This window comes from Hibiscus syriacus, unplaced genomic scaffold (assembly GCF_006381635.1).
Source record: "Hibiscus syriacus cultivar Baekdansim isolate YM2019G1 unplaced genomic scaffold, ASM638163v2 tig00002890_pilon, whole genome shotgun sequence".
NCBI lineage: Eukaryota > Viridiplantae > Streptophyta > Magnoliopsida > Malvales > Malvaceae > Hibiscus > Hibiscus syriacus.
Genome location: NW_024061954.1, coordinates 26,133 through 53,497, shown reverse-complemented (window position 1 = coordinate 53,497; position 27,365 = coordinate 26,133). Strand labels below are relative to the sequence as shown.

The 27,365-nt window shown below is 35.8% G+C and overlaps 2 protein-coding genes and 2 pseudogenes across 2 annotated transcripts; 3 read left to right on the top strand and 1 right to left on the bottom strand.

Moving 5' to 3' along the window:
* Window positions 1-839: 839 nt before the first annotated feature.
* Window positions 840-11,280, top strand: LOC120162473 (annotated as a pseudogene).
* Window positions 11,281-12,202: 922 nt separating this feature from the next.
* Window positions 12,203-14,961, bottom strand: LOC120162340 (annotated as a pseudogene).
* Window positions 14,962-19,252: 4,291 nt separating this feature from the next.
* LOC120162453 (vesicle-associated protein 1-2-like) lies at window positions 19,253-22,260 on the top strand. The gene is made up of 8 exons (XM_039172602.1): window positions 19,253-19,339; window positions 19,427-19,497; window positions 19,729-19,810; window positions 19,915-20,030; window positions 20,114-20,272; window positions 20,368-20,418; window positions 21,685-21,762; window positions 21,902-22,260. Exons 1-8 carry the CDS (start codon window positions 19,288-19,290, stop codon window positions 22,010-22,012), a joined length of 720 nt encoding a protein of 239 aa, XP_039028533.1. The 5' UTR covers window positions 19,253-19,287; the 3' UTR covers window positions 22,013-22,260.
* A 1,937-nt stretch (window positions 22,261-24,197) lies between these two features.
* On the top strand, window positions 24,198-26,840 carry LOC120162443 (oxysterol-binding protein-related protein 2A-like). The gene is made up of 7 exons (XM_039172597.1): window positions 24,198-24,618; window positions 25,013-25,168; window positions 25,278-25,445; window positions 25,537-25,677; window positions 25,861-26,088; window positions 26,203-26,321; window positions 26,606-26,840. The coding sequence occupies exons 1-7, from the start codon at window positions 24,370-24,372 to the stop codon at window positions 26,823-26,825; spliced, it is 1,281 nt and encodes a 426-aa protein (XP_039028528.1). The 5' UTR covers window positions 24,198-24,369; the 3' UTR covers window positions 26,826-26,840.
* The last annotated feature ends 525 nt before the right edge of the window (window positions 26,841-27,365 follow it).

The window sequence follows — 27,365 nt, the reverse complement described above, 5'->3', positions numbered from 1 at the left end:
AATTAAATCAAATATGAAAAATAATTAAAGTTAACTTTAAAAAATCGAACCAATATGGGAAAAAGAAACAAAATAAATTTGCTAAAATCAAGTCACAGTAAAAAAATTAAAATAAAGATAATAAATAAATGAAAAAAAATAATACCTTTATTATAACATACATGAAAATAAACAAACAAAAGAATAACTAGAATAAAATATAAATTAAATTAAAAGAAAAAGTAGATCGAGAAATATACTTTTCACCGGTGATATATCGGGAAAATCGCTAAATAAATATAGATGCAAAGATAAATAATTTTTAATAAAAGGAAATATAATTAAGAAATTAAAAGAAGCAAAATAGGATGGAAACCATGGTATGAATCACGTATATCCTAAGGAAGGAAAAATTAAATTAAGAGCTTTAAAGTCAAATTGAGACAAACATACAAATTAAATTAAATATGAAAAATAATTAAAGTTCACTTTAAAAAAATCGAACCAATATGGGAAAATGAAACAAAATAAATTTGCTAAAATCAAGCTACGGTAAAAAAAATTAAAATAAAGATAATAAAAAAATCAAGCTGCAGGGGTCGCGCTATACCCATGTATATGCCAGATCACCGTATAGCGCGGTGCAGGGGGTGTGCTATATCTCACGTGGCGCCACATCATCGTATAACACGGTGCAGGGGGCGCGTTATACCCACGTGACGCCACACCATCGTATAATAACGCGGTGCAGGGGCGCGTTTTACTGTTAATAATGTTAGATCAAAAAATATAATCTAACCTGTGTTAAATCGAAAAATATAATGTTCCGGTGATATATCAGGAAAATCGCCGAGATTTGCCATTCCTCGTTTTTCATTTCCTCACCTTTTCTCTAACTGACTTATTCTTTTGTTTATACTTCGGTTCGCCGGAACCCTAACTCTATTCACCGGAAAATTCAAGATTCCAGTGAGTTGTGGTTACTGATTAATTCTTCAATTAATTCCCCCCTCAGGTAGCTTTTGTTTTATCAAACACATTTCCTTTCGCTTTATCTTCTATTTTTTGATTTATTTCTCTTTATTCGTAGTTTGATTCCGGCTTCTTGTTATGTTGTGGCTAAAGTGGTTTTGTTTTGAATTGGAGTTTTTTGGTGCAGCAAATGACCGTAAGATTAGGGAGGAGGTGAGATCAAACAGCCTGGGTTTCATCACCGGATGGAGGGAGGTAGCTTCTTTAGACTTACTTGCTCTGGTAACTTTTCATATTCCTACCTGGTAAATTTTAAAACAATATTTTTTTGGAATTTTTATTTGCATGTTTAAATAGAGCGTGAGAACATTTGTCTGTCCTTTTGAAGTGGGGAGTTTAGTGTTAAAGTTTATAATATTTTTGTGGGTTTCCGCTTAAATAGATTGAAACCAACTTCTTTTCTGCACTCTTCCAGTTTGGCTTAAGCTCAGTCAATTGTGTTATTGCTGCTTCTTTTTCCTTGATATAATTCTATAATTAATGTATTCCAGGTAGATGTTTCGTGTTTTTGTGCATGTTTACATGCAAATAAAATTTTTCAACATTATGCATTTTTTGAATTGACTTGATCAAACTTCATAAATGTAGTTTTTGGGTTTCTTGTCATCCTTTTAATGACATCGGGCTTTGCAATTGCAATGTAAACTGTTAGCATTTTTTTAATTCTTCGCAATAATGAATCCATTCGAGTTTATGTTCTTTGAACTGTAAATTACTATTCAACCCTATAGGAAGTAGTAAACTGGGTAATATGGTTGGAGAAAGCTTCTTAACTTTACACCTTTTCTGCACAATTCCCGTTGTACAAGGATAGTCTTAAAAGTCTGGGGCCTGATTCCTTTATCTGTGTATTACACGAACTGCAATTCAGTAACCCATTTTCTTCTTCTATGTTTTTTCTGTTCTAGGGATACACTCATGGATTATGACAATGATCTCCAAAGCCCGAATCTTCATTTAGCTGGCGAAGGGAACAATAAATTTCCTCCTGTTTTATGCCCATATGCTCTTCCAAGATTTGATTTTGATGATAACCTTCATGGACATTTAAGATTCGATAGTCTGGCTGAAACAGAAGTTTTTCTTTGCATTGAAAGTAGCGAAGATAACCAGTGGATTGAAGATTTTTCAGGGGGAGCACTGGGATTACATTTAGTTCGAGTGCAGCTGAACCTTGTTCAATTTCTAGGTGCAACAATGTCTGGTCTGAGGCATCCTCTTTTGAATCTGTTGAAATGCTATTAAAATCTGTAGGACAGGACGAAAGTATTCTTAGTCAAACTATCAGGAAGGATTCAGATGCATGTGATGAACTGGGTGGCGGCGAAATAAAGCTGATGGAGCCTAGTTTGAAACCTGAAGATAGTGATCTTACTGAAGTAGGTGATGCCTTACAGCCTGCTTCACAGACAGGTGAGATTCCTGGAAAACTTTATGGGTTGAAAGGTGATGTGTCAGGAGATCAGTTGGTTGACAGTGTTTCTCAGGCACAAGAATCTAAAGCTCCAAATACAAGTAATACTGACTTATCTGTGAGACATGAGTCTAAGGATGGTGAACAAATTGTTGTTAATGAAAATAAAGTGGAAGCTTCAGTTGATCAATCCATGGATAAAAGGGAACAGGTAGATAAATTTGCTTCTGTGTCACAAATTGATATTTTAGTTACATCTGTGCAAAACACCTGTGAAAGTAGTAAGGATTCATATGCCTGTGATGAACTGGGCAACATAATAAAGCAGATGGAGCCTAGTTTGAAGCATGGAGATAGCGATCTTTCTGAAGTAGGGGATGGCTTACAGTCTTCCTTACGCACAAATGAGATTCCTGAAAAATTTTCTGGGCTGAAAGGTGATGTATCAGGAGACAATTTGTTGGTTCAATATGTTTCTCCACCACGTGAATTCGATTCCTCTGTTGATGGGACATTGAAAGTTCCAAATACAAGAAATATTGACGTACCTGAGGGAGATGAGTCTAAAGATGAAAATCAAGTGGAAGCTTCAGTTGACCAATTTGTGGATAACGGGGAACATTTAGATAAATTTGCTTCAGGTTCACAAGTTGATACTTCGATTTCATCTGTGCAAAACACCTGTGCAAGCAGTGCTTTTTTAGAGAGCCAAGATACCACACATTTGAAAAATGATACTGTTGATGAAAACGTTGACAGTTTAGCAAGGAAAATGTTGATATGAGCCAAGAAATTCACATTGATGGCGAGAACTTGATTGACAATGCAGTTGCAAGTTTTACCTCAGATTTGCAGAAGCATTCAGTTTCAAACATGCAATCTAGGGAAGATGAACGTATTGTTGGAAATATTACACCTACTGTGGCGAAGCCTTCTGATAGGACATTGAAAGAAAATTCTAACCTCCGTATGGTGGAAGAGTGCAGTGAGGGCTTGGGTGTAGAAAGTCCTCTGCCGACTGGCATATCCAATGCTAATGTCTTATCTGTTGGAAAGTTACATGACGTCTCACCATTGTCCTTTTTTGGTGATACTACCATTAAGGAACAGGAAAATGAAATCAGCAATATTGATACTCAAATTTATGTGGGTGGGGAGTCAAAGTTGGACAACTTGGATTCAATGGAGCAGATAACATATGATGCCACTGAGAAGAAAGATTTGTCAGAAAGTGATTGCCAATCTGATACGAAAATCTTGAACAGCAAGTCTGAGAAATATTTGTCGTCTGTGGAAGATGGTATAGGTTCTAAGGGTGAAGGCGATGGTGCCCACAATACTTTGGGAGCAGAACCTGCGAGAGTAGATGAGGATTTTATAGTCACTGAACATACTGATGATTCTACATTTGAGCAGAGTGTTTCAGCTGCTGAAAAGCAGAACACTAAATTGCCTTCTCATTGTATTAAAACTGATCTCGGGCAGTGTGGATCTCTGATTGTAATAAAGGGAGTTGATTCCTCTTCCTTTGGCACAGGTGACACAACAAATGAGTTAGCTTCAAATTTACTCCCTGATGTTGCCATCAGTTGCAAGTCAGGTAATTCATATTTTAAGCAATAATTTTGATAACTGAGCTTTTTCTTTCATTTGTTTGGCCTTCTTTTACCTCTGCATCATTTGCTAACTTGGTGTTATTGTGATATAGTAGATTGTATGCTTTTTCCTTCTGGTGAGAATCTTCCTGCTGCTGCTGTTTCGGATCAGAAAGATGCTCAAGTGTCATCTCCAGAAGCAAGTTTCTCAACCATAAAGACTTCTGAAATCTCAACCGAAGGTGCACCTTGTGAGACCGGTGGGCAGTCCTCTTGTAAGAAAGATTATCAGCCTTTGTCAACGGATGATACCTCTAATGCTGTTGGCCAAAATGGAGAACAGACACTTCTTGGTGTCACTTTGGAGTCTAAGGATATGAATGCATCTTCTATTGTCTCTGATTCAACAGTGAGAGAGACTTACGGTGCTGAAGCCCAAGTTATTTCTATGGGTTCTTCAGGACCTTCAGGTGACCTTTTATGATTTATATGACTTCTTGATTTGCCTAATAATCATCTCAAGTTCTCAACTTAGACTTGAACATAGTAGAGAATATTGTTGTTGTCAATTTCACATGTATTAAACCTATATGGTGTATGCAAATTCTATTTGATAGTATGCTATAGCTAGAGCAGTTTTAGTGGTGTTTTTACTGTAGTTCATAATTTGCCATTATCTTGCTGTTTTCTTGTGCCCTTGCCATTATTTTTGTTACGAGTCACTGTTTATCATGAAGCACATGTCCTTGCATTTTTGTTGTTCAAAGCTTCAAAAGATAATGTCCACTACAATAAAATCCCGTCAGGTGCTGTATCCATTCAAGATAAGAACCACACACTAACAAATTTGGTGCCTTCAATTTCAAAGCAACTTTTTCGTAATGCTGACCAAAAGCATCCCGAAGATAGTGACACCAAACTTTCCCAGGAGTTCAGTGGTCATATTGTTGCGCATCATGCCGATGGTGACTTTCTTTATCATTTTTTTCCTTGAAGTAATTGAAATTAGATATTTTAATCCTGTCATGATGGAATCCTTCATTTGTCCTCTCAAGTCTTGTTCCATAGATCTGTTCTCATTCATGTTGGTAAAAGTTGGTTTGTCTTCTTCTGTTTTTGCCACCCCTCCCGCTTCCCCCAGGTTTTATTGGGATGTATCTCCTTTTGCTTGGAATTTCTGCTTGTGAAGTTATATCTGTTTAAGGGTTATATATGAACTGTCACCTTGTTTCTATGGAATCACAGTCCATAAATTAATTGCATGCTTAGCCTCTTTCACGGCTATATTTCTTGTGGGACTATTTCACCAGTTTTCCCATTTCCCTCCCACAGTAATTTATGTTATTCTTTTGATGGATAAATTTGACGTTGCAGGTGATAATACGAATACACATAATAGTTCCTTTTCATCTCCGCCTTCATCTGAATCTCAAACTAAAACCCACGTGAAGGAATTTGGTAGTAGTGCTGATCTTGACAATCCTTCCTGTGAATCTCCAATTCTGATTAGGACTTCGGAGAAGCCAGAAAGTAAAACTCGAGCGAATACTGTGAAAGGATCCAAAGATCTGAGTGCTTCGGTGTCTGGGGTCATTAGTGAGGAAGCAAACAAAGGGCACACAAATTCTCAGGATACTAAAGGAAATGATGCATTTTCAGGGGACATAAATTTCGCCTTTGTGGTTCTTCCGATGGCAAATTTGTCTGAAAATGAAGCTGGCAGGAATTGGCAACCTTTTCCTAGCGCTCAGCATGACAAAATATCCTTGGTAAGTGATGCTTTCTTGAAGTGGTCCTTTTTGTGTTCTAATAGTTTCCCTTTTTTTTATTTTCTAGATGATATTTTACAAGTATTTTGTGGTAGTGTATTTTATCATTTTATCCTGGTCAGGCTCTATCTCACTTACACTTGCTCTCTCACTCTTTTGTGTTCATACAACAAGAAGGTTGGTGAGAGAACTCCATCAACCTCTGGCTCAACCAAAGTGGGTCCCGAAACAGCTGAAGAGGTGAGTCATTCAAATCTGCAGACGTCTAAGAGGGAGAATGTGTCTGATGGCTCCAAGGTGACATCTGCACGTAGAACAAGGCGAGCAGGTAGTAAGAGCATGGGAAAGGAAACTGCTAAAAAGGGCATTGTTGCTAAAGATATGACTCCTGCAAGACAATCAGAAAGAAGTGGTAAAACAAGTAATGCGTCACTCAGTACAGCTGAAAATGACCAGCTTGTGAAATCCAATGAGATGCAGCACTCTGGACACATGGAAGGTGGTAATATGAAACCATTTGGTGTTCTTTTCACTTCTGTACCTAGTTTGCTGGACTTAACAACCTCAGTTCTTCATCTGCAGTTTTTCACCAGCCTTTTACAGATTCACAACAAGTTCAGTTACGTGCTCAGATTTTTGTATATGGAGCTCTGATGTAAGCAGTGAAACTTTTTCCTTTTGGTATATATTTTTACCGCATTGACATGTTTTGGCATTGTAATATCATTGTAAAATCTAGTTGTCTGGTGGTTGCTTTTCCCCTTGGGACTTAATTATTTGAGCTCATCTATCTAATATATCCTTGCAGTAGTCAGGGAACAGCGCCGGATGAGGCTTATATGATATCAGCATTTGGGGGACCTGGTTAGGTTTTTTTATCTCTAGCTATGTTACCTTGGGCTTCTTTTTTAAATGTTACTATTTTGAATCTTATGCAGATGGAAGAACCATATGGGAGAAAGCCTGGCGAGCATGTACGGACAGGGTACGTTGTCAAAATCCTCATCTTGTTAGCCCTGAAACTCCGTTGCAGGCACATATAGGTATCTATCTTGACCTTAAGTTGAAATAATTTCTTCTGATTCTGTCGTCTTAACTGCATACCTTGGTGAGATGCTCAGGTGCTAAAACTCCTGATCAATCAATCAAACAAAATGCACTTCAGACTAAGATTGCATCCTTGCCTGCTAGTCAGTCTAACAGAAGGGGTACTCCAACAACAATTGGAAAGCCAATGATCCCGCTTTCCTCACCACTGTGGACGATTCCTACACCTTCCAGTGATGCTGTTCAACCTACTAGCATTCCAAGAGGTGCAGTTGTGGATTATCAGCACACACTTTCTCCATTGCATTCACCAGTAAGGAATTTTGTTGGACATTATGCTCCTTGGGTGTCCCAATCCCCTTTTTGTGCCTCCCGGGTTCCACATAGTTCTGCATTTGATAGCAATGCCCATTTTCCTGTACTTCCCATCACAGAAACAGTTAATTTAACTCCCGTAAGAGAGGCATCTGTGCCTAATTCTTCTGTCATAGAACAGGTTTCCACAGTTCCTAAGTCCAGAGCGGGGGTCCTGCTAATGTCTTTGTAGGGGCTCCCCTGCTTGACAACAAAAAAGCAACATCCAGATCTAGTCAGAGTTCTGCTGATCCAAAGCCTAGAAAAAGAAAAAAGTCAGTTTCTGAGGACCATGGGCAGATTATACTGCATTCTCAAGCCGAGCCTGTTTTGGCTACTATTGTGAATAGTCACGTTTCTACGCCTGCTTCTATTACAACCCCTGACAATTTTATTACATCTGTCTCTGCTGATCATATAAAAAAAGATGACCGAAATTCAGATCAGAAGGCTACTCTGTCTGGAGAGACCCTTGGTAAACTCAAGGAGGCTCAGAAGCAGGCAGAAGATGCTGGTGCCCTTGCTTCTGCTGCTGTTAGTCACACTCAGGAAATATGGAATCAGTTGGAGACGCAAAAAAAATCTGTGTTGGCACCAGATGTTGAAACTAAGCTGACTTCGGCAGTTGTCACAATAGCTGCAGCTGCTGCTGTTGCAAAGGCTGCAGCTGCGGCTGCGAGTGTTGCCTCAAATGCTGCCTTACAAGCAAAATTGATGGCTGTTGAGGCATGGGTTTCAAGTGGCTACAGAAATCCTACTCCAACTAATACAATTTCTTTTGATAGTGTGAATCTTGGCAAGGCAACTCCTGCATCCATCTTGAGGGGTGAAAGATGTTGCTACTAGTTCAAATTCTGTTATTGCTGCTGCAAAGGAAGCTTCTAGAAGGAGGGTAGAAGCAGCTTCAGCTGCGTCAAAGCGAGCCAAAAACATGGATGCCATTGTTAAGGCTGCTGAGCTGGCAGCTGAAGCAGTATCATAGGCTGGGAAAATTGTTATGGGTGGGCCTTTCCCGTTGACTGAATTGGTAGATGCTGGTCCAGAGACATACTGGAAAGTACCCCATGCATCTTCTGAGCCAGATGATGCTGTCAGAGAACACACAGACAAAGTTGGTAATGTTGAGGCTCTTGGTTCAGTTTCTGAGCATCCACAAGAGGTTCACACCGATAAGAGCGAAAAGCAGAGTAGTAACCATGAAGTGTCACCAATTCTTAGAGATATGGACATACGGTCTATTCAGTATCATTCCAGGTTGACTGATGGCACTCTGGGTGCTGCTGCAACTAGTGGAAATGATAAAAGGGTCTGCAAAGCTTCAGATATTGCCAAAAGTAAAGGAGTGTCCACTAAGACTGAACATGGGAAAGAAGAGCGAACTTTGAAAGACAGAAATATGAGGGAAGGTTCTCATGTTGAGGTTTGTAGACTGTACTTGATATATGAGTTTATCCTTTTAACCTTTGGTAAAATATATTTTACTAGGTTCTAATGATGCAGTTATATTTGATGGAAATATGCCCATATTCCGGTGCATTTGAATTTTTTTGCATTCATCTTAGTTAATGCAGGAAAGTGTTGCAGTTGAACATGTCCTATTGATATTATATTCATATCTGATCTTTTACAATTTACCATTTCCCGATTTCTAGGTATTGAGAGATGGAGGTGGCTCGAAAGTAGCATGGTTCCCTACTGATATTCTGGATTTGAAAGATGGCAAAGCTTATGTGTGTTACCATGAACTTCGATCAGAGGGTGAGCTATCACACATAGTTTGTTTTGGTTTAATAAACTGAATGATGGATGATAATAGATAAAGCAGATCTGTTGGACAATCCTTGGTCTTATTTTTTAATAAATCCCATGTTGATGTCTAACTAATTTTATTTTCTCTTTGGAGAATATTGTATGATTATTTCCATTCTGAATCAGGTATTTTACTTGCATGACGTGTGTCTATTGTGGGGAGATAAACAATATGATTAAATACATCAGGATGAGGATGCCTGCATTTTCTAATGTTTTTTTTCTACATGTCTAGTGTGTTGCAATGGTTTCTTATGTGAAAACATATCCTTTAGAGATATTTGGAGGTTTTGTCTCATGCACATATAAATTAATGAGGATGCTTTCCTAACAAACTTGTTTTGATTGCTGATCTTACAGATGGTGATAGGCTGAAGGAATGGGTGGAGCTTGAAGTTGAAAGGGATAAGGAGCCCAGGATACGCAGTAGTCGTCCTATTACAGTCATGCCATTTGAAAGAACTAGGAAGAGATGCAGGGCTGCCACGGGGGACTATAATTGGTCCATTGGAGATAGGGTTGATGCATGGATGCAAGATAGGTATGCATGCATTATTTTCTATATATTTTTGTAGTGCATCAGATCAGAAAGGAATTTTACTATTATGAGGATTTAGTGCAAGGATAATTTGTCATGATTTCCTAGCTAAACTAGCAACATCAGTGATTTGCCATAATTTCTTGTGCATATTAAAAACTCTCTCTAGCTGTGTAGCAGTGAAAACTGAGATTGTTTAGTAAAGAGTGGTAGATAAACTATACAAAGTAATTTGTCACTTGGATGTTGTCCTATAAAAAAAAAATATTTGACTTTCAGCTGGTGGGAGGGAGTTATCAGCGAGAGGAGCAAAAAAGATGAAACATCATATACTGTCCGTTTTCCAAGTACGTGTGACATTTTGTTAACAATCTTGTTTATAATCTGCTCTGTATTAAAGTCTATATGGCCTTTGAGAATTATTAACAGTTTTATTTATTACGTGTACTGTAGCTCAAGGAGAAACATCTGTTGTCAAAGCATGGCTTCTACGTCCTTCTCTGGTATGGAAGAATGGTAATTGGGTTGAATGGTCCAGTTCGGGGGATAATAATGGCTCTTCCCTTGAGGTGATATGTCGACTTATGTTTGTGATTGATGTTTCTTTGATAATACTTTAATGGCTTCTGTGTACTAAGTAGTTGATCTGTTTTTCAGGGCGATACCCCACTGCAAAGCGACCACGGATACGCAGTCCTGTGGTAGATACCAAAGAGGAAGGCACAAAAGGTTTTGACAATGAGGAATCCAAGAAACCTGATGACACGACATTGCTTGATTTACCTGTAGGTGAAAAATTATTTAATATTGGTAAATGCACCAGGGATGAGGGTAAGCCCAGATCACAATGAATGAAACCTTTGGGTTTAAAGAAGGAAGGTTCAAGAGTTATTTTTGGTGTTCCTAAGCCAGGAAAGAAGAGAGTTTATGGAAGTAAGCAAACATTATGTTACGGATCGGAGCAGTAGAACTCATGAAACAAGTGATTCTGCTAAATTTGCAAAAAATTCGTTGCCTCGGGGATCTGAGCCTAGTGGAACAAAACATAAAATTGAACCAAAAGAAAGACGAATGGTGTATCCAAACCTAAGGTTCTCAAGCCCGGAAAACCACCTAGTGTTTCTAGTAGAACTATTCCTCAGAAGGACATCCTATCAAGCAACTTGGGTTCTGAACCTGATGATGTTGATAGTATATCAGGAGAGCATAACACGGAGTTCAGATCATTTTCAAGTTCTGATGGAGCAGGTGAGGGCCCGGTATTATTTTCTTCTGTGGCTGTCTCATCAGATGCACCCCGGGAGAAAGCTTCCATATCAAATGCTAAATCTGAACGTATTAGTAAAGGGAAACTTGCACCGGCTTCTGGGAAGTTGGCTAAAGTTGAGGAGAAAACGAAAAGAGTCTCTGATGCTGTTGAACGTCGTAAATCAAATCGGAAGATTCAGCCGACCTCAAGAGTAAGTAAATAGATGTAGTCCTTTGTTCTGTCTCTGTGCCGCTTACAAGTATCGTTTGTTGTCCACAGCTCTTGGAAGGACTGCAAAGCTCATTGCTCATCTCGAAAGTTCCCGTTCCGCATGACAAAGTTCACAAAGGTCAGAGCAGGAGTGCTAGAGGTGAAGTTTAAATTTCATATCACTTGGTATTCTTGAAGCAATGCAATCTTTACCCATTCTTTTAGTCTTGGTTATCGTCAAATGTGCACCGACCGATGGATGCAACATAACCGTCTCGTCTATATAACAGGAAACGACTAAGGTTTAGAAGGGTTGTGTTTTGCAACATGGGAATCCATCCAGTCTTTTGAAACATTTTGGATGAACAGGCAACATTCATTCAATTGTGTAATTTATGCCATGACAGATAGAGCTAGGAACCAAAATTGCTTCTTTGGCTTTTGAGATGTAGCACTAGATTATGTTTTATATAAAATTTATTCTCAAATGATTTTTGGTTCTTTATTTTTCCGAGTTTTTTTACGAAAAGTATGCTGTCAAAATATATTTCAGATTGACGTTCATAAGGCAAAGCAGTATGATAGCGTGGACATACGGCCTGTTTGATTTCACATGTTTTTGTGGGTAATTATAATTTAGAAGATTTGGCAAATTCACATGCGGTGGTTAATGTCAGATCCAATGTATTAGTTAATTGTATTGCCAACCGATGACTTGTATTGTATCCATCTTTAACTGTTGTTTCTTTGAATCAATTCTCTTTTATACGTTCTTTAGATCTTAATGCTACTGTGCTAGAATCTTTCAACTCCTTTTCGTATAATGATTTATACATCGAAGAATTATATTATTAAATAAAAATTATTCAAAATCAGATTTATTACAAAATATTTTTTTAATGACTGCACACACTTCGAATTTGCTGCTGGCATTACAACAAAATGGTATTAAATTTTACAAACATGTAATCAATAGATTAGATTATTATTCAATGTTATAAGAATCAGTCAAATAATTGATTTTAGTTCTCTTGATTTAATTGATTAAATCGTTAATAAAAATATTATAAAATCGGTTCAATCAATTAAATTATTATTTTAATCCAATTTTTAAAAGATTTGTTGTGGTTTATTTAAATTTTTAATTTTAATTGAACCGATTGAATTATTACTTTTTGAACCCAATTACTTAGTCGAACCTATTTTTTATGATTGAATTATACCAATGAAAATAAAACAATTGGAAATCAAGGGTGTAGCATTTTTTGTCCCTGTCCTCTTAGGAAATACTTGTTCATGTTCAGCCTTCTTGGCTCCAAAAACTGGCTCTTCTTCTTCGTTGCTTCTCTTCCTCAATCCTTGATCTTCTTCAAACTGTTGTGAGTGATGGCCTCCACTTTCATTTCCACCGATATCGCTTGCCGGCTTTTCGCATATACAGGAATAGGGATACACATGAAATTCGCAGCGTCCGGCTCTCATTTCATCGGGTTCTCCCATGAAACCTCTTTGAACCGCCCTCACCTTTTTGGCAAAGTTATCCCAATCCATTCGATCCCTTTCCATCAACAATGGACTCAGCCTCTTAGCATTTGGTCTTATGGTCCTCTTGTGCCCCATGTACCTCCTTTCAATCCCAACAACAAGAACTAACACAAAGTCAGTCCCAAGGCAAAGAGTATTGCAATAAATGCTGAACCGTGCAAATGTAAAGAAATGGTCAAAATAATCAGCTGAAGATGTACCATAAATAACTAGATTTCTCACCTTCGACCTGCTAGAATCTTGGCCATATTTCCTTTGTTATTAGTGATGAAAACATCGCTTTTGTTGCAAACAATGTAGTCAATGGCAGCGAGACAAGACGAGTGGGGAAGAAAAGGTTTCAGATATTCATTAGCAAGCATCTCTTTTGTGCACAAGTTTGGAAAGAGACATCTTAATGGCGCCAGAGTCTCTTCTCCACCGTATATTTATCCGGATGCAACATAGATGTATGTGTCATTTTCGAAACCTAGTGCCCTTAACATCAAGCCTACTTCATGAGGAGTAAGTGGGCATTTACCTCCCCTCCTTTCTGCAACACTATCAATTTCCTGCACGAATACGAGGATGAGTGCAATTTAAGTAAGGTAAATGCAGGCAATGTTTATAAATGGTTCCGAAATCGAAAAAGGCAGTATCTCACCGGCAATGTTTCCCATTGTTTTCGTATCTCTCCAAGCTCGAATCGCTCCTTGTCCCCTCCACCAAAGTAACAACCAGAAAATGCTAGCATATCAGGATCAAGTCTGTAATTGAAAACGTTTTGAGTCAGATACGGAAAACAGTTCTATGCAGAGCTTAAAATCATATTTAAAAATGTTTCTCTATGCATGTGTATGAACCAATGTGCTTTATTGATACATATTCAAACATGAGTTTGGGGTATGATTCTCCAAATATATGGAAAAGCTTTGAAAGTAATTGAGTATACCCATAATATCCTAGAATTCGGAACAAACCTCAAATGGACTGCAATAAAACGAGTAGCCTTCTCACGCATTTTCAAGACAAGCTTTTGTCCAAGTTCTTGAATCGGTTTTGTAAACCTTAAAGCATGAAAATTAGCCCGGCAACGCAACTTTTGAAGGTCGTCATCGATGGTTGGCAAGTCTTCAGTTGGAGGACCTTCAAAATTATCTGTGTTAACTGCTGCACTCCAACATGAAAACCATAAAATCCTAGAAAAATGTATAATAAGAATGATATTCTACCAACATGGTGCCTGGAAGTTGGTCCAACTCTCTTCTAAGCTACTAATCAGACAACTGAGGGGATGAAAAAGAAACAGAAAATCGATTTGTGGGAATTATTCCATGTGATCAATCTAAACTAGCATTAGTGCGAAGTATCTGCAAGTGTCTTACATGTCTTCTTTTAAGTATCGACAGAACTTGGTCTAGATAATATTCTGGAGGGGATTTCCTTGGGACACGCATGGTGTATGGAGGTTTTTCCATCGATCGCATGAATTTATCTGGAACTCTTTTGACAATGGTAACATCTTTTGCTAGGTAAGATATGAACCAGTCGACATAAAAAATATTGACAAAATCACTGCATTTTTAGCAAAAACAGATGCTTAACAAGGTAAAAGAGGAAAAGAATGGTGTCAATTTAGCAAAACTAATTAGTAGATTAAACTTACCTATCATCCTTCCAATAGGGATTATGATCCAACTCAGGTACCACTAAGGTTGCGTTAAGAATCCCTGCAACAACTACCGCATCTGATATCTGTGTACCAGAAGCAAATTATTATTTTTTGGTTTAACCACTAATTTCTGATATATTGATCGACAAATTTAGATCGAGTACTGTAGAAGACTATTATGAGACGGCCTCTCAACCCAATATTTTTCATTCACAATGTCAATATTTGAATCCTGACTTTGCTTAAGAAATCTAATATCTCATCTCTCTAGATCAACTGGTTGTTGGTTGTACCATAAGCAAATTATTAATTCTAAGAAATGGCACACTGGGTCTTTAGACTTGGGAGTGACTACCAGATGCTGAAATGCACGCAACATGAGTCTTTGGAAGATAGTATCTTCATATTCATATCTCAATATAAGTTCGATAAGAGAAAAAAATGAAGAGCAATGGAGCTAGAGCGAATAAATTCAATAGGTTGCCTAACTCAAGAGGTACATTGAAAATTTAATCAAATTAACCAAGCGAAGCTTATTGGTTCAATATACGTAATCAGAGTGACAGTACTCCGTAGACACTTACAGATGAGTTACGTTTGCCATTGATGCAATTTCATGATCTTCCATTACGATATTTACCCAAAAATATAGCACAATGCAAAAAAAAAAAACAAAAATCCCACTTACTCCTGTACTTTGTTGATTCAGTCCTCCACTTGCAGCAATAAGCAAATAACCATTTGATTCTTGCTCACTAACAGCATCTAGATATCAAATTATCAGTGAAAAGGAAGAATCAGCGAGCTCAAGAGACTGGATTGATGAAACATATTAACGAGAACAGTGTCGAATGGATTCTTTTATAGGAAGTGAAGATGATACACGACATCAGGTAATTAGAATCATTATACTGAAAGCTATGCTAAAAAGGAAAAATAAGCGACAACAGATTGCTTAGAATGTGTTAATTTCATCCGATTCAAGTCCTGGAAGAAATCATCTAAATTTTGTTGTTGTAATCTTCAAAGTTAAACACCAATATAATGAACATAGGCAAGTTCGATCAAAGCACTAATAAATAGCAGAGTAAACTAACATGAACACCTAGAAACAATTTCCATTTTGTACCTGTTAACGTCTGCTGTGAATTAATACCTTGAAAAGAGCAGTGAATTACAGAAAAAAAATAGAAATAATGTTCTTTGTGCTACGATAAATCCTTATGGATGCAGTTATGGAGAATTGAATATGACGTACGATTGGATGATTGTTCTATATTTTAAACTACAACTCTATTATCGTTTCATAACTTTGATAATGAATTGATTTTAAAACTTAACTATATGTTTTTATTTTGCATTGCTGGAACACATTGAGCTACCTAGCTCACTCCCCTAAACTTTTCTCTTTCAAATACTTTTTTATAGGCGACCCGGACTTGATACTTAGAGGATCGACACATTCGTACAATATTATTTTGTTGTAATATTTTTATCTTTTGATTTGTCATTATGATGGGGTGACATGTGCCTATTTATTTTGAAGTACTTGTCTTGCGACGTATATTGCTTTTGCGACTGATGTTAAAATTACATCGATATTGATTTGTGAAAGATTTTGTTTTACTCAGATATTTATAGTTTTATATACTACTCGAATTAGAACTTATTATTAATAACTATGTTTTTAAAAGGTGTTTATTCATAATATGTATTTAAATTATTGAAAAATGTTTTGAAAAATTTTATCGTAATCTACTAGATCTGATCGTAACACATATGCCGGGTCTAGGGGTTACAATTATAACTCTTAATTTTAAATTAGTCATCAAACTTTTGAACATTTCAATTTCATTCAAAACTATGGATATATATTAATCATGTTTCCTATTAATAAATGTGTTAGATCAAACTATATTATTATATGTTTGAAAAAAACTATGTTAAATTACGGATGAAACTAATTATATTTGGATGAATTTGAGAATGAAATTAGAATACTCAAAAGTTTAGAGACCAATTTAGATCGAGTCATAGTTTGGATATGAAATTATGATATTCAAAAGTTCAAGGATTAATTTAGAATGAGTCATAGTTTGAGGGTGAAATTGAAATATTCAAAAGTTCAATGACTAATTTAAAATACATCATAATTTAAAGATAAAATTAAAATATTTAAAAATTTGAGAATTAATATAGAATAACGAGGACATGTGATGCAATTAACCAACAACTTAAAACATAATAAAACATTCACATTAACAAAGACTATTATTATTAGAGAAAATAACATCAGTGACCAAAAATGCCTTATAATATACGATTTTAACCAATCTTTTTTGGATTTGCCAAAATGACCAACTAAATCGTAATGCGATCGATAATTCGCAACGCGATCTCCGGTATCGCAAATCAGTTCGAACTTTGACTGTTCGTTGCGATAGTCCAAGTTCGCGTTGCGATTTATTCTAAATTCGTTGCGATAGTCCAAGTTCGCGTTGCGATTTATTTCAATTGCGATAGTCCAAAATCACAACGACGGTATTGCATTTGTTTATTAATAATTTTCTCTAAAAAGATAGTATTCACGCGGACGTGTCGAAGACACGTATTACCACGACCACGACACGACACGACACGACCCGAGACGAGACAAGGTGGCAGCGGCGGCGCGCGAGAGTCTCCCTTGTTCTCTATCACTCAACAAGAAAGTGGGAAAGACAAACCTTAAATACCATTCCTAATAGTGTTTCCAATACTATGTGGGATTGAGCATTACCAACACTTATTCCCAATACTATGTGGGATTGAGCCTTAAATAGTGATATTATTTTTGAATGTTTTACTTAAAATTGCAATAATCGCGATTGATTGTAGATTGACTTTTAATTATGACATATTTAATCGTATAATACTAATGCAATTGGTTGCTGATTCAGTTTGTTTTAAGGTGCATGATTGTTAATTGTTTCCTGAATAATCACATTGTATTGGAAACAAGTGTTGGTAATGCTCAATCCCACATAGTATTGGAAACACTATTGAGAATGATATTTAAGGCTTGGCTTTCCCACTTCCTTGTTGAGTGATCGAGAACAAGGGGGACTCTCGCGCGCCGCCGCAGTCGTCCGTCTCGGGTCGTGGTCGTGGTAATACGTGTCTTCGACACGTCCGCGCGAATACTATCTTTTTAGAGAAAATTTTTAAGAAACAAATGCAATACCACCAGTCGTAGCGATTTTGGACTATCGCAACGAATTTGGAATAAATCGCAACGCGAACTTGGACTATCGCATTGCGATTTACATATTCGCATTGCGATAGTCCAAGTTCGCATTGCGATAGTCGAAGTTCGCGTTGCGAATCTGGAAACTGATTTGCGATACCGGAGATCGCGTTGCGAATTATCGATCGCATTGCGATTTAGTTGGTCATTTTGACAAATCCATAAAAAGTTGGTTAAAATCGTATATTATAAGGCATTTTTGGTCAATGAGGTTATTTTCTCTTATTATTATTATTATTATTATTATTATATTATTATTATTATTATTATTATTATTATTATTATTATTAGGGAGAGAGATTTAAGAAAAGTATATGCCGGCTTGGTGAAATGGTTACCCGTGAGAAAAGCAACATTGATTAAAGGGTTTTTATTTTCACCTACTTTTAATGCTTATTTTCAATGGATTGAAAATTATTATTTACCTAATTTTTTATGTTTAAGGATTCCAATAAGTTTTACAGTTTTTATTAAGTTTATTAAAATAATTTACATGATTTATTAATATATATATATATATACCCCCACGAAAAGTTCATGAGATCAAAATGCATTTATAAATTAAATTTATTCTAAATTCATCTTACAACAATATTAATTTATGCTTTAAATATTATTAATATTCATTTATTTTTAATTTGATTAATATAATTATTTACGAATTTAGTTTTGATAAATATGATTATTGTTTTAATATTTTCGAAAACATACTCTTTTAAATAATGTAAGATAATTATAGAATAATATCTGTTCATAATCTTGATAGTATACCCTACAAATACAATTACTTAGGGGTTGTTTGTTTGGCTCTTAATGAAACCATTCAGCGCTGAATGCTGAACCGTTCAACATTCAGCGTGTTTGTTTTTCACATCTGAATGATTCAGTGCTGATTGATTCAACAAAGCAGTGCTGAATGATTCAACATTAAAGTACATTCTGGATGATTTAGAGTCATTATCAAACAACATGTCATATTCAGAGCTAATTCATATAAAAATCTCTAAATCATTCAGCGCTTAATCATTCAACGCTTAATCATTCAGCGCTTAATCATTCTGAAGTAAATAAACGACCCCACTAAGATTTCAAAAAGAAACTATTGTTCAAATCTGTTAAATTCTATCACAAGTCTCTATACTATTAAAGAGTTTAAAAAGTGATAATTGTCACTTTCTTGTTGATTATGGAAATTTTTATATATATATTATTTTTCCAACACTGTTGAGTTTTATGAAGAATATATAAAACTTCACACCATTTCCCCTAATTTGACGATTGAAACTTTTTAAAAATTTTTAATATATATTCAACACCCTTTAGTCGGTCTATTAATAAATGGAGATATCATATTTATTAATTAAAATTTAGTCATGAGTCATAATATAAATTGAATCAAAATATATAAGACTAAAATGCCAATTTTCATAGTAAAAAGATTAAATTGAACTTTTTATATTTATATAAATGGTTTGGAGTGGACTTTAACCCTAATTCATCCCCTATCTATTGCATCCCTTTCTTCTTCGACGCACGTTTACCATCTCTCCTTGCTCCTATGTCTCTTGAATAAATATAAAAATCGTACTGCTAAATAATTCATTTCCAGAGAGAAAATCAGCAAACGCCATAATAAAAGATTTTGTTGTTTTTCTCTCCATCTCTCCGCCCAATTTATTTTTTTTAAATAATCCAAACAGATAAACTTTCCGATTCCTTTTTCCTTCTCAGATCCTTTCGAAAGAGGTTCCTTTCTTCTTTTTTGTTTTTTTCCCCTTCAAATAATTCAATCTAAGCCACTGCTTCGAAATGAGCACGGGCGAGCTTCTCAGCATCGAACCATTAGAGCTCAAGTTTCCTTGTAAGTTTCTCTCTCCCCCTTTTTTTTCTTGTGGATCTGCGATTTCAGTTTTCTAGGTTTTAGTTTTGATTTTCTTTGATGAAATAGTTGAGCCGAGGAAGCAGATCTCGTGTGAACTTCAATTGTCGAATAAAACTGACAATTATGTAGCTTTCAAGGTATGCTTCTTCATTTTCTGATTTCCAAATTCGATTTTAGTATTATTTACTTATTTTTATAATTTTTTATCTAGGATTTATCATAGTCTTCTTACTTTTTATATGTTGTGTTTGGTCGCCGGGTAATATAATGATTGAAGAATTTGAACCTGCAAATTTGAAATTATAATGTTTAAGTCTCAAATTTGGGAATCCTAGATTTCCTTTTGACTTAACTGATTTCCTTTTCAGGTGAAAACGACGAATCCAAAGAAATACTGTGTTCGTCCCAATACAGGGGTCGTTTTGCCTCTATCCACATGTGATGTTGTTGGTACAGTAAATTAATTATATTTTTGCTTGAAAGTTTGCAGCTTTCTGTTTTTATCCTTGTTGGGTTCTGGATTGCTTCTAAAAGATTTGTTGATTTTATTTTAGTTACCATGCAAGCGCAAAAAGAGGCTCCTCCCGATATGCAATGCAGGGATAAATTCCTCCTTCAAAGTGTAAAGGCTAATGATGGTGCTACTGCAAAGGATATAACTGCAGAAATGGTATATAATAGTCTATATTACACAGCAGTACTTGCTTCTTTGGTTTTAGAATTTATGATTTATGGGAATATCCATTTCTGAAGTTCAACAAGGAAGCTGGGCATGAGGTTGAGGAGTCTAAGTTGAGAGTGGTTTATGTTTCTCCACCTCAACCACCTTCACCTGTACGCGAAGGGTCAGAAGAAGGGTCTCCACCAAGAGGTTCTGACAATGGACATGCAAATGCTGCCGAGTTTGCTGCCGTGAGACTTGCTGCACATTCTTTTTGTTACTATTTCTATTTTTTTCTGTATTTTATTTTTGGATGCTAATAGTGTGCTTGTTGTTCTGAATGCAGGCTGCAAGAGCGTTTTCTGAGGGACTTGAAGCTCAAGATAAATCTTACGAGGTAACATTGACTTCTGTATTTCCTGTCACTTTGTGCTGTTGCATATACACAATTGATTTTAATTTGTCTTGATAAGATCATGTTTGGTAGCCTGGATGGTAAGGTCCACTTTCTCAATATCTGTATTTACTTTCTCGGTTGCTCTTTCATTAATTGATTCTATTTGTTTTGACCTAAATGTATAAGTTTCTAGATATGTTATTGAGTCTGTGAGTCTAAAGCTATGATTCTCTAGTCTGTAAGGCTCCACATTTTTTAAGATAGATAGGTAGCATTCAGCAATTTGTGACTTTTGGGTGTACTGGAGCCAAATAAAGTAGTAACACCATTTTGGTTGAATCCGGGTTTTTTCTAAGCTAGTATTTTTAGATGGCCAAAAGTAAATATTGGTTAAGAGGAACTAGGAATATGTTGATATTGAATGATGTGTTGATTCAAGCCTTTGTTGAGCTAGTTGTCATAGAGTGGCTGTATCAACTGTCTAGATTAATACACTTTTTTTTTGCCATATTGACCATCCCTTTTTTTTTGTTTGGGGGGTTGGGGTTGTCACTCTTCATTTTATATTGGAAATTTGAACTTTGTTTAGTGAATAAGAATAATGCTAATGCACATTAGTTTTACATAAAAATATAGCAATTGTATGAATCTAAATGGATGACTGAGACTAAAATAAAATTATCCATTTTCCGTGGAAATTGGAAAACAAAAAGGATAATGCTAATGCGCATTGTTTTAATCTCAGCCATTCATTTAGATTCATCCAATGACTATTTTTGTGTAATATTAATGAGTTTTACGGTGTAAGTGGATCACACAGACATATATATATATATATAAAGGTACCTCAGCACTTTAATAAATCATGTGCTACTCTATATTGTTACTACTCTTCTTAAAGACTCAGAAGAATAAGAGAAACCTGCAAAAGGTTGCCCACAAGCCCATCTTCCTTGAATTTGTCATTTCTATTGGTAAAACTTCTATTCCATAAGTTGGACAAAGGAAGATATATTTTGGAAGAGATCTACCCACCGGTTTATCTATATTGTTAATTTGTTCAATTGAGTTCACTAGATTGAACCTAGAGTCGGTAAAGCTCTTTATTTTTAATGCTCCCGGCAATTTCTTCTCGTTTATGTGCACATTGCATGCATAGTCAGCTTTTGCAGCACCGAGCACGAAAGCTCTGTTATCATTTACATATATTGCATTAATGTTGATGCATCGCAAGTATAATAACAATAACACTTTCCATAATTGCAGGCAAAAGCTCTTATATCGAAGCTGACTGCAGAAAAAAATAATGCAATTCAACAAAACAACAAGCTTCGCCAAGAACTGGTGAGGAGCATAGACCTCGACTTTATCTTATGGGTTGTATTTCATATGATTCCCCTGCCCTTTTCTTTTTAAATGACCAAGCCCTTTCTCATTTATTATCTCTGAAACGCCTTTACATATATGATATTACGAATGTTAGGAACTCTTGAAGCGTTCAAGCAGCAAAAGCGGCGGCGGGGTGTCGTTCATGGTGGTTGTCCTCATCGGCTTGCTCGGCATAATTATGGGATATATCATGAAGAAGTCATAATTGTATTATCTTCGAGGATCTTTTGCATATGTTCCCTCTCCTTCCCTTCATCTGACCGAGTAACGGTGAATGAAAAGGGAAGGGAAAAAAATCTGGTGTTCGGCTCGTGCGTTTTATTAGCTGTTAGCTTTGTGACGTTAACTTGTTAAAGGTGGGTGTGGAATTTTCATTTTTCATTCGGCTTAAATATGTGTTTGGCCCTTGAAGTTGTTCATTTCTCACAATTTGGTACTTATAGTTCTTTTGTCCAAGCTTTGTGTCGACGTTAGTTAATTGATGATATAGCATCAGTGCCCGATAGATATCTTACATGTGGATTGGCAAAAAGTTCCTATTCACTCGAATCTTTCATGATCACTTAATCATGAGAATTTTAATTTAGCTATTGATATTTTAATTTTATTAATTAGATCATTTAATTATTTAAGTAATATTAATTAAATTATGTCGTTAATATTTAACAGAAAAATTAATATGACAATTAATAAAATTTATATAATCTTATATTTAATTTTTATTAATTTAATTAAATAAATTTAATTCTCTAGTTGATTGGAGGAAAATGACATTGAAGAAATTATTGGAATCTAAAAACCAAGTATTGAAATAATAAAGTTTAGGGTGCAAACTGAAAGAAAAAGACCAGGATAATCGAGAGAAATAACAAAAAAGTTAATTTTTGGATATTCGATTGGTGAAAAAGAAAGATAAGTGAATTGGTGGACTTAGATTAAATTTTTAAAAAATAATTTTCTTTAGATTGTTTCTTTCTTCTGTAATATTCAAATTTAAAATCTTAAAAACAATATAATTGAAAAGGAATGAAAATATGTAATATCTAACATATTGATAGAATCATATATATATATATATTTAGAATATTTTTATTATTATTATTATATATTTTTATCCAACAAATAATTTTTCTGTGAATCAAATATTCCCCGCGCTATAATACGAAGTAGAAGAGGATAGAATGATACAAAATTGGTTCCGAAGAGAGAAAACAAAAAACAAAGTTCTATTGTGTTAACTTATCCAAATTTTAAAGAATAGTTAATTTACGATGAGAACTTATGTTTGAAAAGTAACTTATGATCGCATTTCAGTGATAGATATAGTTGGTCATGCATCCATAAGTGCATATCGAGATCTGAAACGAGGAATACGGCAAGGTTGACGGCACCGTCGCCGGAATTCTCTAATTACGGAAAAGATTGGAGATGTTGGTTTCATAATGAAGTGTTATCTTACGAGAAGATTCACCCGTCGGGACTCTAAACCTCCTCTCTCCGACTGATGACGTCATATTGACAGGTGAATCGGTGATAAATCAACCGATCGGCTGAAAATTTTCATTTACTATGATGCTAATGTTATTTATTTATTTAGCGAGATCCTAATATAGCTAATTTTTTTTGAAGGTGTGTAACATAGCTAATATTTTGATTCGAAAAAACCAACTGATGTTACCAATTATGCCATTTTATACTAATTTTAGTGCCCTAAAATATATAAATTGTTAGGCATTGATATCTGAGCTATTAGAAAAGAAAACAGGGGGTGATAATTGGGAAATTGAAGAGCAAGAACCACCGTAGGTTTCTTGCATTTTTCATGTAGTTTTTTTTAATCGTAAGTTTCTTCTCTGAACTTTCTATTTCTCTCTAATTTCTTTCTATTTCGTTTCCGTGATTTCAATTCTCATGTTTACGGTGAATGAGTATTGTATGTTGACGAGGATGGAGTACGTCTCTTAAATGCCGAATTGGGTTCTTATTGTTTGTTGCCGTCCTTTTTTGAGTTTACGATTCTTTGTCCTTCTTCCGACGATAATAGAATTTTTTTAGCAAAATGCTCCTACCTTGCCGAGGGGTTCACCACTCAAGGCTTTAATTTTGAGCCTTTCCATTTGCATTATCTTGAATTGATGGCATTTCTTTTCATTTTCGGAACTGGATTTTTATATATGTCCCATTCATGTATTTCTTCTGCGATCATACAACTGTATCGGGAAGTATTGCATAACATAATTTTATTCTTGTAGTTGGAGAGCAAATCTAACGGTTGTATATTTTCACTGATACAAAAGTCTCTTCATTTGAATAGCGTTTCGAAGAGAGAACAGGTTGCCTGGATACGAGTCTTGCTCTCATTGTTTTTGGAGATGCATCTTCAAGTTCTGATGTTATTGAGAAACAAGAGCTTGAGGAATTGTCTTGTGACGGTGAAACTTTCCTCTATGACAAAAAACTGTGTTATCCTGAACTCGTGTTAGTTGTTGATCTTTAAGAGGGGCAGCTGATCAAGCAGACAATCAGAAAGAAGCTGAAAATCTATTCGATATTGTGGAAAATATGTGTGCTGATAAAGAAAATTCTGATTCCAGATATCCCCAAATCGAAAGGCGAAAAAAGCTCCCTGATCCAGTTCTAAAAGAGAAAGAGGTTAGCCTTTGGTCTGTGATCAAAGACAGTGTGGGAAAGGATCTCACACGAGTTTGTCTTCCTGTTTACTTTAATGAACCAATATCATCGCTTCAGAAATGTTTTGAGGACCTAGAATATTCGAAACTTTTGGACCAAGCATACAAGTATGGAAAAGAAGTAAGCTATTCATGCATTTTATTATTATATTCCATGTTTCTCTTGATATATGCACAATAATTTTGCTCTTCAGGTTACATAAAAAATTTATAAAGTTTTCAAACAACTTGCAACATGAGGAATTTTAGGATTTGACAAATTGTTGTTCGCTCTTAACTGTTGTAAGTTTGAAAGCACATTGTCACCTAGAAACAATATAATGGAAAATCTGTATTAGCTTTTGTAACAAGTTTTCCTTACTAGCTTTTTGAAGGTAATGTTACATGTACCTCTTTAGATTTTTTGGACTTGTTGAAATGGTTATTAAGGTTTGATGAACATCAGCAGGTGTTCTTGGTTTATATCCGTGCAATCTGATTGTATGGACTGTTTAGGTTTTCTGTTATATTCTCAGGGGAACAGTCTCCAGCGAATTGTTAATGTAGCTGCATTTGCTGTTTCTGGCTATTCTTCGACTGAAGGGCGGGATTGCAAGCCTTTCAATCCTTTACTAGGTGAAACTTATGAGGCAGACTATCCTGAAAGAGGCGTTCGTTTTTTCTCTGAGAAGGTCAGTCTTCAAGATCTATCGGTAGAGCTTTCTCCATGCTAAGAAATATGCAGCCATATACTGAAATTGAAAAATTATGGAACATATCTTACCTTTCAAGTTGAAACAGGTTAGTCACCATCCAACCCTTATTGCCTTTCATTGTGAAGGCAAAGGGTGGAGAATCTGGGGTGAGAGTGATCTCCGTGCAAAGTTTTCCGGGCGGTCAATCCAGCTGGAACCTGTTGGAGTTATAACCCTGGAGTTTGAGGATGGTGAAATATTTCAGTGGAGCAAGGTGTGCACTACTGAACTGCATATTTACTGGATGTGCTGCGCTTCCATTTCTATATATGTGCTATGAGTTATTTGAACTTCATTCTTTGCAGGTAACTACTAATATTTATAATCTTATCCTTGGTAAAGTGTATTGCGATCACCATGGATTGATGCACATTCGCGGGAATTGCCAATATTCATGCAAACTTGTATTCAAAGAGCAATCTATTCTTGAGCGGAACCGTCGCCAGGTTAATTGTCGATCTGAATCTTTCTTAAGTTTCTTTTTAGCAGCTTGATTTAGTTCCTTTCAACCAATATGGAAAATGATACTATCCTATGCTAGTGCTTTGCCCTGACTTTATTAATCTACCTTGTGTCTTTAAATAGTCATTATCTGTAATATTTGTTTATCATGCCGTACATTTACTTAGGTCCACGGTTTTGTTGAAGACCTTTCGGGTAATAAGGTTGCTACATTATTTGGCAAATGGGATGACAGCATGTATTATATCAATGGTTATGAGAGTGGCAAGTCAAAGGACTTAAGTCCTTCAAATGCCTCCTTGCTATGGAAAAAGAATGAGCCACCTCCTAATCCGACTCGTTACAACTTAACATCATTTGCAATCACACTAAATGAGCTAATGCCTGAACTGCAGGTAGAGATGATGTATTGAATCACGTAATCATAAGCAATTTCTTTTCCCCCCTTATGCATATCTAATTGTTTCCTATAGTTTTGTCTGATCCCGGGTATTTGATCACGGATTAAGGAGAAGCTCCCACCTACGGATTCTAGGCTTAGACCAGACCAACGTCATTTGGAGAATGGGGAATTTGATAAAGCAAATACAGAGAAACAACGGTTGGAAAAGAGGCAGAGAACAGTATGGTTGCACCTTCTCAATTTTCTTGTATAGGATCAATAGCTATGTTGTAACTTAGAAATCATATATATCAACATTCGTTAGAACTTCTAATGACATGTTTAGAAACTATGTTGTTGTAAGAAGCAACCCTTATGGTAATGAGAAATGAATCCTCCAACCAGTAACATGAATTATATTTCTGTGGTAGAAAATGTTAGATATGGTTATGACATACTGGCAACGATTTATATCTTGTATCTTGTTGCTTTTACCGCTGATCTTCACTCTGCATTCCTTTTCTGTGCAGTCGAGAAAAATGCAAGAAAATGGCTGGAAACCTAGATGGTTCCAGAAAGATGGTAATGGACCCTTCTACTATGTGGGTGGTTATTGGGAAGCAAGAGAACAGGGGAACTGGGATGGGTGTCCAAATATATTCAGTGATGAACTTGTCGATTCCTCTAAATGATATCTTCAATTTTGGCCAAGATCATTGGTGGAAATGGCTCCTTGTCATGCTGCTTTGAACATACTTGCGTCCGATTACATGTAATATAGACTATATACATATATCTTCTAGCTGCCTGTTTTTGATGCAATTCTTTGGCTTGTCATTTAGATCTGACAATGCGTAAATTTGGTGATCATGTAGAATGCAGACATTAAGAGGGATGATCATGGAGAAAACCCAGTCACGAGTATCTTCGACTCCCAGTTACCACTCTATCTGTTCGGAAAGACCGCAAAGCAATATTCAGTTGCTGGTCGCAACTGAATAAGGTCAGTGCCTTCTGTAACATTCTCTTGTGTTCGATTTTTTTGTGTAATATAATATCTTCATAGTTTATTTATTCTAAGCTCCTTCAATTGAGGAGGCCAATGGGTTGAACATTTCATTTGATAATGATTTGTGTAAATATAAACTTAACTATTTTATTTGCTTAGGTTTAGGTGTTATATTTGCTGATTTTTCTGGGCAACATTCCCTTTTTTCCAGAGTTTTGAAAATGGAAAATACATCACAACATTTGTTTGTATTATGGAATTTTGTCAAACTTAAAAGAAAA